The sequence below is a fragment of the Brassica napus genome, chromosome C9 (assembly GCF_020379485.1).
Source record: "Brassica napus cultivar Da-Ae chromosome C9, Da-Ae, whole genome shotgun sequence".
Lineage (NCBI taxonomy): Eukaryota > Viridiplantae > Streptophyta > Magnoliopsida > Brassicales > Brassicaceae > Brassica > Brassica napus.
Window position 1 is genome coordinate 18,476,108 of NC_063452.1, and position 13,122 is coordinate 18,489,229.

Consider the following 13,122-nt stretch of genomic DNA (forward strand, 5'->3'; position numbering starts at 1 on the left):
GATCCAAATGGTAAATACTGGTGTGATATTTGTGAGGGTGAAACAAATCCGAAAGACTGGTTCTACACTTGCGCTCATTCTGGGGTCACATTTCATGTCCAGTGTGTTCTTAGAGATTTCTCTGTTCTCATGCCAAGACGCATGATAGAATACCGTCGTAGTTACTACAGATTTGAAGTGGTTCCTAACAACCACTGTTCTCGACCGTTCTGTGCCTGTTGTCAATCTCGATGTATAAGCCCTTTCTTTCTGAAGATTTTTGATCCGGAAATCATATACATCTGTTCTAAAGGGTGTTTAGAAAACAAGAGAACTAGAGGTCAGATCTACGATTTAGTTATATTATGCTGTTTTGTTATTATACTAAACCGATCTAATTCCTGACATGATATTCATGTTGCAGAATATCGTAAAAAGTTGTCTGAGACCGGTTTTAGAGGTGGCAAGACCCTTCACGTGTGAGAGCGCAAAATCCACGTTATGAACACTACTACGTTTTCTATTTCTATGTTATGCTGTGCTCATTTTAATCTCATATTTTTTGCAAATAATTAAGTGGCGATCTGCTTCCTGTTCCTGATTTGTAGGACAGAGTAATCCACGTTCTATCTCCATCAGAATAAAAGAACATATCTATATTTTTGTGTCCACTTCTTTTTATAACCGTGGAGATCTCAAATACAGGTTTTCTTGCTACTTAAAGTATTTATGGGTGGCCAATGCTACTCGAACCAAGGATGGAAACTCCAACTGAAGTTTCTTTACTACTAAGCCAAAGCGACTTGGTTATTTTTTGAAAAAATTGCCAAAACACTACAAAAAACAACTACATTGTCCCTCTACAATAAATCCTTTTTTGGTCGGATTTGAACTTAGATACCCCTGGTCAACTTCAAAAATTCATATCAATTATTTTAAGAGTCAGAAAATTATGAAAAAAATATTCAAAATGTACATAAACATGGAACAATCATATGAAAAATAATTTGGTTGACTAAATATTAGTGAAACATAATTTCATATTTTGATCTTCGGATAGCAGAAAACAAAATCTACTAACTAGCTACGGCTATGTAGATCGTAGTTTCGGTTAACTACATAGATATCTGGTGCTTACAGATGTTAAAATCTACGATTTGGTAATCGGTCTACAACCGCAGAAAGAAAAGGTTACGGTTTTGCTTACAATCTGAAACACGAAAGATTTCATGAACTATTGTTTCCTATATATCTACTGACTGGCAATCACAGAATCTGCAAGTTACTAATAATCTACCATGGTAATATTTCGTTATCTACTAAGATACTATAACCTATCTCTGCCGGATTATACATTCTGCCGTCGTATCTACCATCATATTACAATCTACTGGCAGCAGAATGCATGTTCTGCCAAATTCGAATTATTTTGGAAAATATTCCTTAAATCTCTCCAAAATCTGTTGAAAAATATTCTGTAAATCTTTATTTTCCCATATTTTACGTGTTTCCTAAAGTTATTTTTTTTTTAAATAACCGTGATCTCTCTCTTCTTCTTCACATGTTCTTGATTAATTTTGAAACCACCCCAAAAATTTGAATCCATTGTTGAAGAACATGCATATCTATGCCTCTTGTGGAGTGTGGAAATTTGATCCCTGTAAAGGATGGAGATTTGCTTTTGAAAAGGAAAAAGGAGGTAGAGTACTGGCTGTGGAATTGACAAGTTCCTTTGAAGATCTAAGGACTACGGCTTTTGAGGATTTTGGAATTGGCCAAAACGATGTCGAACTTGAGTTAAGCTACTTACCTATGGAGTTAATCAGTACGATAGACTGTCCCCCAGTTATCATTTGAAATGATCGGCAAGTCAAGAATTTTCTTACATATGTACGTGGAAAAGCTTCTACAAAGTTGTCTGTGTCTATTTCACCTGTCAATGGAAATAGCGACAACATTGAGCTCGATGGGGAGAAATCTAAATCGCCTTTCAGAGAGCTAGGTGAGCCTTCCTCGTTTTCACCACAAGATGGCATTGGTAGTTCATCTGAATCGAGCAAGGATGTTGAAGACGAATGTAACTCGAACGCCTCAGAAGAAGATAAAGATGTTGACTTATGTGGAAAAGAAGACGATAGGGGAAAAAGTGTTCGGTTCTCTTTGAAGGATGTTGTGAAGAGGGGTGAAACGTTTCAAAACAAATCAAAGTTGAAAGCAGCATTGGAAATGTCAGCAATGAAGAATAACTTCGATTACAAAGTGGTGAATTCAGATAGAAAACTTTGGTACATCTGGAAGCAGAGCGACCTCACACACCCACGCGCGTTTCTCTTCTTCTGGAAGCAGAGCGACCTGGGGGTTTGAACCGTAATGAATTTAGGGGTTTCAACTCATTTTTATTTAAAATGTAAATTATAACAACAACTAACAACAACAATTAATCATGAACTCAAATAAATTAGATAGGGTTCAAACCCTATACCCTAAATCACTTAATATATCAGTTTCGAAACATAGACAATAATCATGAACTGAAATAGTAGATCAGTTTCAAAACAATAACAGTAGTGCATGAATTGAAATGATAAACCACAAACTATCAAAGACAATAATCATGAACTCAAAAGAGTTCAACCATTTTTTCCGGAGCACGCTTTGGAGGCTTAAATGTGGACATTCGATACTGCAAGGCCTCATCATTTGCTGCTTCCCAAATATCAAACGCTATCTTGTGTCGGGCTTCTTGGATGTTCTCGTCATTCACCAAAGAGAAATCTAAACCAAGTAGATGGCACTCTATGAACCTCAACGAATAAGCACCACAATCATTGAGTAGATGTCGTAGCAGCAGCTGGGGTAGGAGTATAAGCCGGAACAGCACCATGAGTCTGAGTATAAGCCGGAACACCAATCTGAGTCTGAGATGAAAGGATCGTCTGCTCTAATTTGGTAAACCGGTATTCAACTAAGTCGCGTACCTCAAGCCCTAAGGCAGTAAAAGAAGACTTAAACATAACCTGGATATAGGACTTCATTCCCTATTCAAGATCTCTGTATTTTTCGGTTGATCTTTGGCAAAGTAACCTCTTCTTCCTTGACTCGGCTCCAATATCCTGATAATGGTTCTTTCTCTTCTTTGCAGGAACACATGGGCGGTTTCTATTTCTTCTTCCATTCCACAGTCACTTGTTTCTCCAGCCTCTTCTTCCTTTGAACCATCTTCCTCAGAATTCTATGCATATGGTTGTACAGTTTCCTGATAACCCCAAACATGCTTACTCCAGTCATACTTCTTTCTGTACATGTCAATGATCAGATCGACCCTTTCTTCATTCATTTCATTGTCTCGTTCAAACCCAGCATCAACAATGATATTGCCATTTCCAGTTGAAGAGATGTATGGAGACACAACTCCCTGCAAAAAAACAAAGTATAAAAGTTAAACACAAACATTAAGAATCATGAAATGCAATCACATTAATTAAAGGAATCAGAACTTACAGTGGATGCAAAATCAGACTCAATGCTAATAATATCCTCACAGGAAACCTTAGCAGATCCTTTCCAATTTCTGCATCTCATGCTAGTGACGCCTTCTCTGAGCTTCTCACCCAAAAGAGACCCGATGTCTGGAATAGCCTACATCAACCAAATTTGAAGTGCATACTAGAATCCATCTATGACATAACTGTTCTGTGTCTTCACTTTATCCCTAGCTTCGGTAATGGTAGTCACAAGCGCATCAAAAGAATGAAGACCCCATGGAAATTTTCTCATCTTATCGAAATCCATCACCAGCTTGATGTACTTGTGTGGGATGCACACCTTCTCATCCTTCGCGATAACCAGACCAGCAATCACACACAAATACACCATCCTCAGCATATTAACATGAGACCATGTATTACAAGATTTCAGATGCACCTTCCTGATTTGCTATAGGCTAATTTTTCCTTTTCTCCGCAGCAACTTACTCCAAAACCCTTTATCACCTCTCCAGTTATCAATATCCAAGTCAGGCTCGTCGTCTTTATATTTCAGACCAGTGATCGCATGGAATTCTGGCATTGAAAATCTGAGAGCCCTCCTAGCAAAATGGAACCACAACTCATGGTGCTTTGCGGTCAGAAGCTTCTTACAAACGAAGCTGTGGATCACTCACTACAAGAAAACAGCAGCATACTGAGGGAAAAAATCGTCGGTATGTCGTCGGAATAACGCTATTCCGACGACATACCGACGAAAAAAGTCCTCGGAAATAACTCCTCGGAAATTCATCTTTCCTCGGAAATCCCTCGGAAATTTCCGACGGAATTCCGAGGAAACCCTATTTCCTCGGAATTTCCGAGGACCACAAGTTCGTCGGAAATTCCTCGGAATATTCCGAGGAAGATGTCGTCGGAATATTCCGAGGGATAAACTTCCTCGGAATATTTCCAAAATTAAAAAAAAAATTATAAATTTATTTTTTTAAATTGAAATTCGAAAATATAAAATTAAAATTGAAATAGAAAACATATTTAAAATACAAAAAATAATAAAATAGTTTTTATAAATAAAAAAAATGTTTTATAAATAAAAAATTAGTTTTAATAAATATGAAATCATCTTTTTATAAATACAAAATATTTTTTATAAATACAAAAAATAATAAAATAGTGTTTATAAATCAAAAAATGTTTTATAAATACAAAATTAGTTTTATAAATATAAATATTTTTATAGATATGAAATCATCTTTTTATAAATACAAAATAGTTTTTATAAATACAATAAATAATAAAATAGTGTTTATAAATCAAAAAAAATATTTTATAAATACAAAATTAATTTCAAAATATGAAATCATCTTTTATAAATCCAAAAAACGAATTTATATACAAAGAACGGTTTGTATATTTAAAAATAGTTTTTATAAATACAAAAATAAAAAAATAGTGTTTATAAATCAAAAAAATGTTTTATAAATACAAAATTAGTTTTAATAAATATAAATATTTTTATAAATATGAAATCATCTTTTATAAATCCAAAAATCGAATTTATATACAAAAAACGTTCTGTAAAATCGAATTTATATAGAAAAAACGTTTTGTAAATACAAAAATAATGAACAATTTATAAAAAAAGTTCTAAATCAATTCAACACAACCAAATCACAATTCTAAACCTATTACACAACAAATCACAATCCTACCCAATCACCCTAACAAAAATCTATCAAAAACCTTCTAAAATCATCAAATCTACTTAAAAACCTAACAAATAGGACCTAAGAGAGTGAGATATGGTCCTTACATGATTTATAAGAGAATGGAAAGGATTCGCCGGAGAGATCGTCGCGAGAGAAGGTGGAGAACGCCGGAAGGAGAGAGAGATCGCCGGAGAGGAAGAAGAGAGAAATGAGGAAGAAGATGCGTTTCGAGTTTATAAAACCTTGGGTCCGACGGATATTTTCCGTCGGAATTCCCTCAGTATTTTCAATTTCAATTTTCGCGAAATATTTGGCGGCTTGTTTGCCCGGTTAAATGAAAATATTCCGAGGAAATTCCGACGGCCACTTAAATATCCGTCGGAATTTCCTCGGAATATTTTCATTAATTCGAGGAAAAAGAATATCCTGTGCATGTATTTCTATTAATTTATATTGTTCCTCGGAATATTCTCCGAGGAAATACCGAGGAACTAGTGTTTGGGGTTTCAAAACATCAATTTTTTTGCCGTATTTTATTTCTTATACAATTGTAATGCATACCATTGAGGATTCTTTGTATAGATGAGCATAAACCATGAAATAACAAATTTCAAAACGAATTGTAAGTATTCCTTTTACCGTTCATTAAAGTGTATAAGTGTTTCTCTTATGTTGTGGGGATTTCGTTCATACAATCGGAAAAGTGTTTATTATAGGGTAAGGAACAAATTTTTGACTTCATAATGAACGTAAGACACTTAATAAGGGTTATATAGGTGTTATTCAAACCGCAAAACGTTGTTTTCGGTTTAAAAACCCTATTTCCTCGGAATTTTCTCGGAATATTCCGAGGGAATTCCGAGGAAACCCTTTTCTTCCTCGGAATTCCGTCGAAATATTCCGAGGAAATTCCGAGGAACTAGTGTTTGGGGTTTCAAAATGTCAATTTTTTTTTAACGGATCGATCGATGGATATATGTCCAAAAACGCATCGATCGATCACTAAGATGGACCAAAGCGTAACAATGTGATCGATCGATGAGATTATCCCATCGATCGATCGAGGATATCAAGTGTTCCTCGGAATTTCCTCGGAATATTCCGAGGAATTAGTGAGGAACTAGTGTTTGGGGTTTCAAAATCTCGAATGTTTTTTTATAAACGGATCGATCGATGGATTTATGTCCAAAATCGCACCGATCGATCACTAAGATGGACCAAAGCGTAACAATGTGATCGATCGATGAGATTATCCCATCGATCGATCGAGGATATCAAGTGTTCCTCGGAATTTCCTCGGAATATTCCGAGGAAATTCCGAGAAACTAGTGTTTGGGGTTTCAAAATCTCGAATGTTTTTTTATAAACGGATCGATCGATGGATTTATGTCCAAAAACGCATCGATCGATCACTAAGATGGACCAAAGCGTAACAATGTGATCGATCGATGGGTATATGTCCAAAAACGCATCGATCGATCACTAGTTCGTCGGAATTTCCTCGGAATTTTGTAAAATCCCTATACTATTTCCTCGGAATTCATCGGTCTTTTCCGAGTAACACATTTTTCCTCGGAATTTCCTCGGAATATTCCGACGGATTGATATTTCCTCGGAATTCCGTCGGTATATTCCGAGGAAATTCCGAGGAAACCCAAATTTTGAGTTTCCTCGGAATTTCCTCGGAAATTCCTCGGGAAATTCCGAGGATTTCATTTTCCGTCGGAATGTCCGTCAGAATACCGATGTTTTCTTGTAGTGACTCTACCCGAATACTTAAGCTTGTGCACATAAATGGCCATAACCTGAGCAAATAGCGGATCACCCAACACTTCCTTGTACTCTGCTTCAACATACTTCTCCACCTTCTTAAGTATGGAAGTTCGACAAGTGTTGTTGACCTTCTCAACTTGTGTTTCCGTTCCCTGTTTGAATAGGGTTTTTGGCAACTGATCCATCGTCATACTTGTGAACAATGAAACAAATACATTCACCACAGTCAGTACTCATAAAACAAATTCATCATAATACAAGTTCATAATACTTAAGCATCAAGCGCAAGGTCAACAAAAACATCAAAAGAATTAAACTTTCATAAATTCCGACACCTAAATCATTAACACTAACTATCTCAACTAAAGTCGATACATATCAAGCGCAAACTATGATAATGAAACACAGAAATTTTAAAAAGAAAGACATGAAAATCAAGTCACAAGTTCTTATACAAACCTGAAAAGCTCGAGGTGACTGAGAACAATGCACAAGGAAACAAATACAATCACAACAGTCAATATTCATGCTACTTTTAATCATAAAACAATCGTCCAAAGACAGACATACTAGTGAAAACAAATCAAACAAAATCACCTAAGACATACAAAAATGCAAACCACATACTTTACATGCTTTATAGATGTCAATACCCAATCCAATACAAATCCATTCTCCTTCAATGTCACGAGAAACAACTACAGGTACAAGAGATCAGTTGCCACAAACCAACAATCAAAAAAGTAAGCAACTTTTATAAGATAGAAGCCTAAATCATTCACAAAAACTAAAATCGAAACCTATGACAGTCAAACTATGATTAAAAAAAGACTCAAGTAAAAGATACAAAGACATGCAAAAAAAAAATTCACAAACAAACCTGAAAAGTATCGATTGGTTTGCTTGAAATAGAGCTGAGAGAGTATATTCCAGATCGGAGAGGGACGAGCTTCAGTTATCGGTGAAGTACGAGCTTCAGTGGTGTTCGGCGAGTTACTTGAGAACGAGATGCGAAGTGAGACGTGGTCTCTGATACTGCGATTAAGAAGAAGAAGAACACCACCGGAGTCCTAGCGGGCAGAAGGAGCACCGGCGACGGCGAGCTCTGACACGCCGATGACTTGAAATCGTCTTTTGTTCTCTATCGCCAAAAGAGGAGGCGAAATTAGGTTTCTAAGTCACCATTTGGGATTATCCCCTTTTGTTTATTTACTATCTGTTTTTCCTTTTACTTTTAACTTTCTTTTAACTATTAATTTTACAAAAAATGTTTTAGGATTACATTAGGGACTTAATTGGGTTTACATAAAAAATTATGCTAAGTGGACAACTTCTTGTTCATATTATGGCATTGGGACAATCTATTAGTTTTTTTATTGTATATTTCCAATTTCCTCTTATTTTTTTTTTGCGTCCATGTTTTCGGTTTATGAATAAGAAAACTCAATTGGTGGAAATATGATTTATATGCGCAGGTTTTTCTATAACTATTTCACATTTTTCTCTATAATCGGGTTTACAACATCTCTAATTCATTGTTGATTTTACCCTTATAACAGCAAATAAAATCCACTCCAACTAATCTCTTATTTCGATAAAATAGATATTGCTATTTCTTCTCTATATTTAAAGAAAAATATCATTTCTCTATTATAAAGTCATATTTTTATTTACAATTTTTTTTTAACTTTTAAAATTTATAATTATGACTAAAATAAATATGTTTTATTTATATACTATCATAATTTTATTAAAAATTTCAAATCCAAATAAGTAGAGCTTTTACGGCTGTCTCGTCTGGGAAATACACCTTGGACACCACCTGTTTAAACCTTTCCATGATGTTTCTGAGACTCCCACTATGAATATGGGACATTTTTTATAAGTTTTTTTTTTTTGATTAACCTGGTATATCTCAGGCCCATGGAGAGGTCCAAACTAATCTCCAAGGAGAGGTGTAGCCCACGGATAGACCTTCTCTCCGGTTATTCAAATGGCCTTAAGAGTGAAAGGAATTTGGTGGACAGGTCGTGGAAGCTATCGATGGAATCTTCGGCTAACCTAAAGAACCAGATCAAGGCTGGCCCACAAAGGCTTTTCACGAAAAGTTGGCCGAGCCCGGCATCCTTCTCTTCGTCGGTTGAAAAGTGATCGTCCTATGATTATGTTGAACGCAGTCGCATAGTCAGTGGGATCTGCATACTGGTGTAGGATGGGATACAAAGCTTATCCGTTTGGCGGATTTTAATGTCAATAATCCTCTTCAAAAAGGTGTCCTTAGGGTCACGACGAGTACACACTTGACCTACTGGGCCGAACTCGTTATGCGTTGAATTTTGGAGTTGATGTCTTGCATTAAGAGCTGGAGGTTGGTGATTTGGCAGCTTGTTGTCGACTTTATGCCGCCAGTCGTCGGCTTTACACCAGCAGTTATGTGCACTCTGCCGCCAGCCGCCGATCGTTGCTCTCCGCTGTCATCATAGGGTTTGAGGTGGCGAAAAGTTGTCTCCCAGTCATCGCTGGATCGATGTCATCACCAGCTGGTGGCGTGAAGACGGACGATTACCGCGACGAAACGTTCGTTCGTCGCCTTGTGAGGTTCTCCTGCTGAGCGAGGCGTTACATGATGATTTGCATCACATATGTCATGGTCGGTGCCTCTGCTGCCAGTGCATGTTCGTTTCCAGCGGTTGAATCGTCAGAATTTATGTTGATTTGTTAATGATACTTTGTATTGTCCCACGGTGAGCGCTAACTGTTGAATCTGAATTTGGTCAACTTTAATAAGAAGAATAAAACTCGATTTTGTGTTATTTCAGATAAGTTTTATTGATCAGATGAGAGAAAGGTTACAATATGTGTATGAATAATAGAGAAAAAGTCGGCAGATTGTAGGAAAAGTATAAATCTACGAGAAATAGTTATGACAAAATAATATCCTAGTTTCTAGCCGTCAATCTTTGTGGTCAAGTCTCAATGTTTCCCTTTGTTGCTTTTATCTCTCTTTTATACATAAACCTTTTCTTTATTTGTCCTAAGACTTAATCTGGGCCGAACTGTTGGACTGTAATTTTAATCGTCGAGTTATCACGCAGAGCTCGTGGTGCCGCTAAGCCAAGTGCAATCCCTCTCCAACAATCCCAAAGAAAAGTAAAAACATTTTCGAGTATTTCCGGTGATAGTTAAGAAGTTTGTATGCATATCACCATAAATATCATTGGAGCTCTTTCATACTTGCATTCAGGTGTTTCAGTTCCGATTTATCGAGATAAGATGTCTGCTTTTGATTTTTTAAGATCATACTCAACTAACAACCATAGTTTTAGGTTCTAGGTGCTGCAAGATATTTAGAAGCAGAATATTTCAAGAAGTCATTTTACCTATGAAAACGATGTTTTTGGGACTTAAATAAAATCCGATTTAAATCCCGTACTTTGATAATAGTATCATTTTTTTAATTACTAGTAATGATTTATTCTGTACTGAATCAAGTCAGTAATGACAAGGCAACTGTTACTCTTATGTATATATGATGGCATCCTCGTATGCCAATGACTGATACATAAAGCTTATAGAATACATAGAATTAAAGATTGCAACTGTCCAAATATCTTCAGAAATTTTCATTGAGATAACCAACAGGAAAACCACTCCAGAACATAGTATTCTAACACCATCACATGAAATTAAAATAAATAGGCAGAGATTGATCTCAAGATTGATAAGGCTTTCTTACCAAGAGCCTTGAGCACCAGCAGTTGGGTTGTGGAAAGCCTGGAACTCCCAAAAAGTCTTCAATGAGTAGGGCTGAGAGACAGTCACCCCTTCTTCTGTGATCTTCGCTATCTGCGCAAAGTTTCAAACACACATTTTCCATTTATTACGTTTCCAAGCGAAGAGCTTCAAATCATTCTTCCTCAAAAAAACTTGACAAACCTGAAGCTTGTTAATAGCAGATCTGTCACGGTAAAGAAGCACACGCATACATTTCTCAAGGAGCTTGACACCATCTTCGAAGCTCAGGTCCGCATGCCACTCATCACGAAGAATTGGCCTAGCTAGGTGGTTCCCAAATCCGGTGGCAACATGATTGTCCTCGAAACTTACACCAATCATTGACACCTAGACAGAGAGAGAATCAGACAGATCCAAATCAAGAGAAGAGTCTTGAGACGTTACCATGCCAAGGTAACTTTGGCCATTTTTGACGCCACCAAGGACGAGAGTGTTCCAGAGAGGGTTAAACTTGTTGCGACGGTTGTACATGACACGAGTCAGATAGTTGTGAACCTCTTTTGGTCCCAAGGAGTTACCATCATCCCACATGTTATCATTCAACCTATATGTAAAAAAGGAAGCAAGGAGGGCTTCGTCAGATGCTATGAAAAGTTGAAAGATTTTAAGAAAAGAAAAGGAGTTGGATTCTATCTTACACGAGCTCATCAAGATAACGAAGAATCTCCTGAAAGTCGCTGATTTCTCCGCTGGCACCGAGAAGAGAATGCTTACCAATAGCCTTCACTCTCTCAATGTTCTTGTATCTTAATGTTGATCCATATGAACCTGCACATTCAAACCTTTTAAACTTACAAAGCAATCTTCAATTACTTTTAAGCTGAAACTAAGGAAAAAGAAACAGACCTCCCATGTCGGAAGCCATTAGAACCCCATCTTTGTACTTGATTGCGACAATCGATGTCCCAGTCACATACGGGTACCTAACCAAACACTCCAAACATAAACCCTAAGACTGAACCGATAATAGATAGAGAGAGAGAGAGAGGATTTTTACAGTGTTCTTTGTGAATCAGTTTCTGCGTTCTTCAAGGCATCTCCGTTATCAATCGGAATAGTAAACTGGACCAAAACAATCCAGATTCAGAACCATATACAGTAAAGAACATTGAAGATTTGAGATTTGTCGGACTTACAGTCATCTTTTTCGTAGTAAGCGCGAGAGAGAGATTAGGTTCTTGTTCAAGATCTGAAAGCTTTGATTTTGTTATTTTACCTCATTAATAAAAAAAAGCTTCCGTGATTTCCTTTGCCTCAAGAAACAAACTGAATCCGGTCTGATCCGCTAGTTGACCGGTTTAATTCTGTTATAAACCCGACTCGACTTGCACTCGGCCTAATCTAACTGAGGCCCAAGTCCCATTTGTTGTCTTATAAATATTTCAAAATTGAAGTCTCGAGTCGGTTCTTTGATAAGCCTTCAAAGTTGGATTTACCTGATTAAGAGAAATGGAAGAATTGCTATCAGTCATAGGTCGCAATTTGCGACTTTAAATAGCGGAAAAATTGCCAACTAAACTAGGTCCGAGCGTTTTACCCGGATCCAAAAACCTCAACCCGAAAACCTGAACCAGAAATGATCCAAAAATATAGGTTTGAATTCAGATCTAGGCTAAAATATCTATTGAGTGTAAAGATCTGTGGGTTTCGGTTCGAGTCCGGGTACTATCCGAAACCCGATCGGGAACCCGAAATATTCAAAATTTCTAGTATAGTGGTTTGCCCACCAATTTAGGGAGTATTATGAAGTTTTACTAAATTAATTGATAAAAAATTAAAACGATGCTCATGCACCATGAAAGAAAGTTTAATATACATTAATACAAATGTAGAATTTGTTTAGAAATTTTAAAAAAATACTAAAGATGATAGGCTTCGGTATATAGAGCATTTACCGAAAAACTCAATATTTTTGTAGAAGTTGTCAACACATAGATTTTGACAAAAAATATGACAATATTTGTATAATGCATAGTTACATCATGCACTAATATATGATGAAGGTCAAAGAGGTTTGGAACCTTTGTTGTCTCCGTTTGTCTAGAGAATATGGATTTTATAATGGTTAGTCCACCAATTTAGGGAGTATTATGAAGTTTTACTAAATTAATTAATAAAAAATGAAAACGATGTCCATGCATCATGAAAGAGAGTTTAATATATATTAATACAAATGTAGAATGTGTTTATAAATTTTAAAACAACACTAAAGATCATAGGCTTCAGTATATAGAGCATTTACCGAAAACCTCAATATTTTAGTAGGGGTTAACACATAGATTTTGACAAAAATTCAAAAATATGACAATATTGTTATAATGCATAGTTGCATCCTGCACTAACATATGACGAAGGTTAAAGAGGTTTGAAACCTTTGTTGT

At 36.3% G+C, this 13,122-nt stretch overlaps 1 protein-coding gene across 1 annotated transcript; it reads right to left on the reverse strand.

Moving 5' to 3' along the window:
• Positions 1-10,445: 10,445 nt before the first annotated feature.
• On the reverse strand, positions 10,446-12,081 carry LOC106397007 (proteasome subunit beta type-4). The gene is made up of 7 exons (XM_013837531.3): positions 11,878-12,081; positions 11,739-11,803; positions 11,588-11,664; positions 11,380-11,509; positions 11,126-11,285; positions 10,883-11,068; positions 10,446-10,792 (listed from the first exon to the last, which is right to left on the reverse strand). The coding sequence occupies exons 1-7, from the start codon at positions 11,881-11,883 to the stop codon at positions 10,679-10,681; spliced, it is 738 nt and encodes a 245-aa protein (XP_013692985.2). The 5' UTR covers positions 11,884-12,081; the 3' UTR covers positions 10,446-10,678.
• Positions 12,082-13,122: the final 1,041 nt, after the last annotated feature.

Excerpts from the sequence above, each read along its gene's own strand:
- LOC106397007 (XM_013837531.3), bottom strand. Across the intron at positions 11,665-11,738 it reads ACTGATTCACAAAGAACACT|GTACCCGTATGTGACTGGGA; the intron begins GTAAAAATCCTC and ends GTGTTTGGTTAG. Across the intron at positions 11,510-11,587 it reads AATGGCTTCCGACATGGGAG|GTTCATATGGATCAACATTA; the intron begins GTCTGTTTCTTT and ends TTGAATGTGCAG.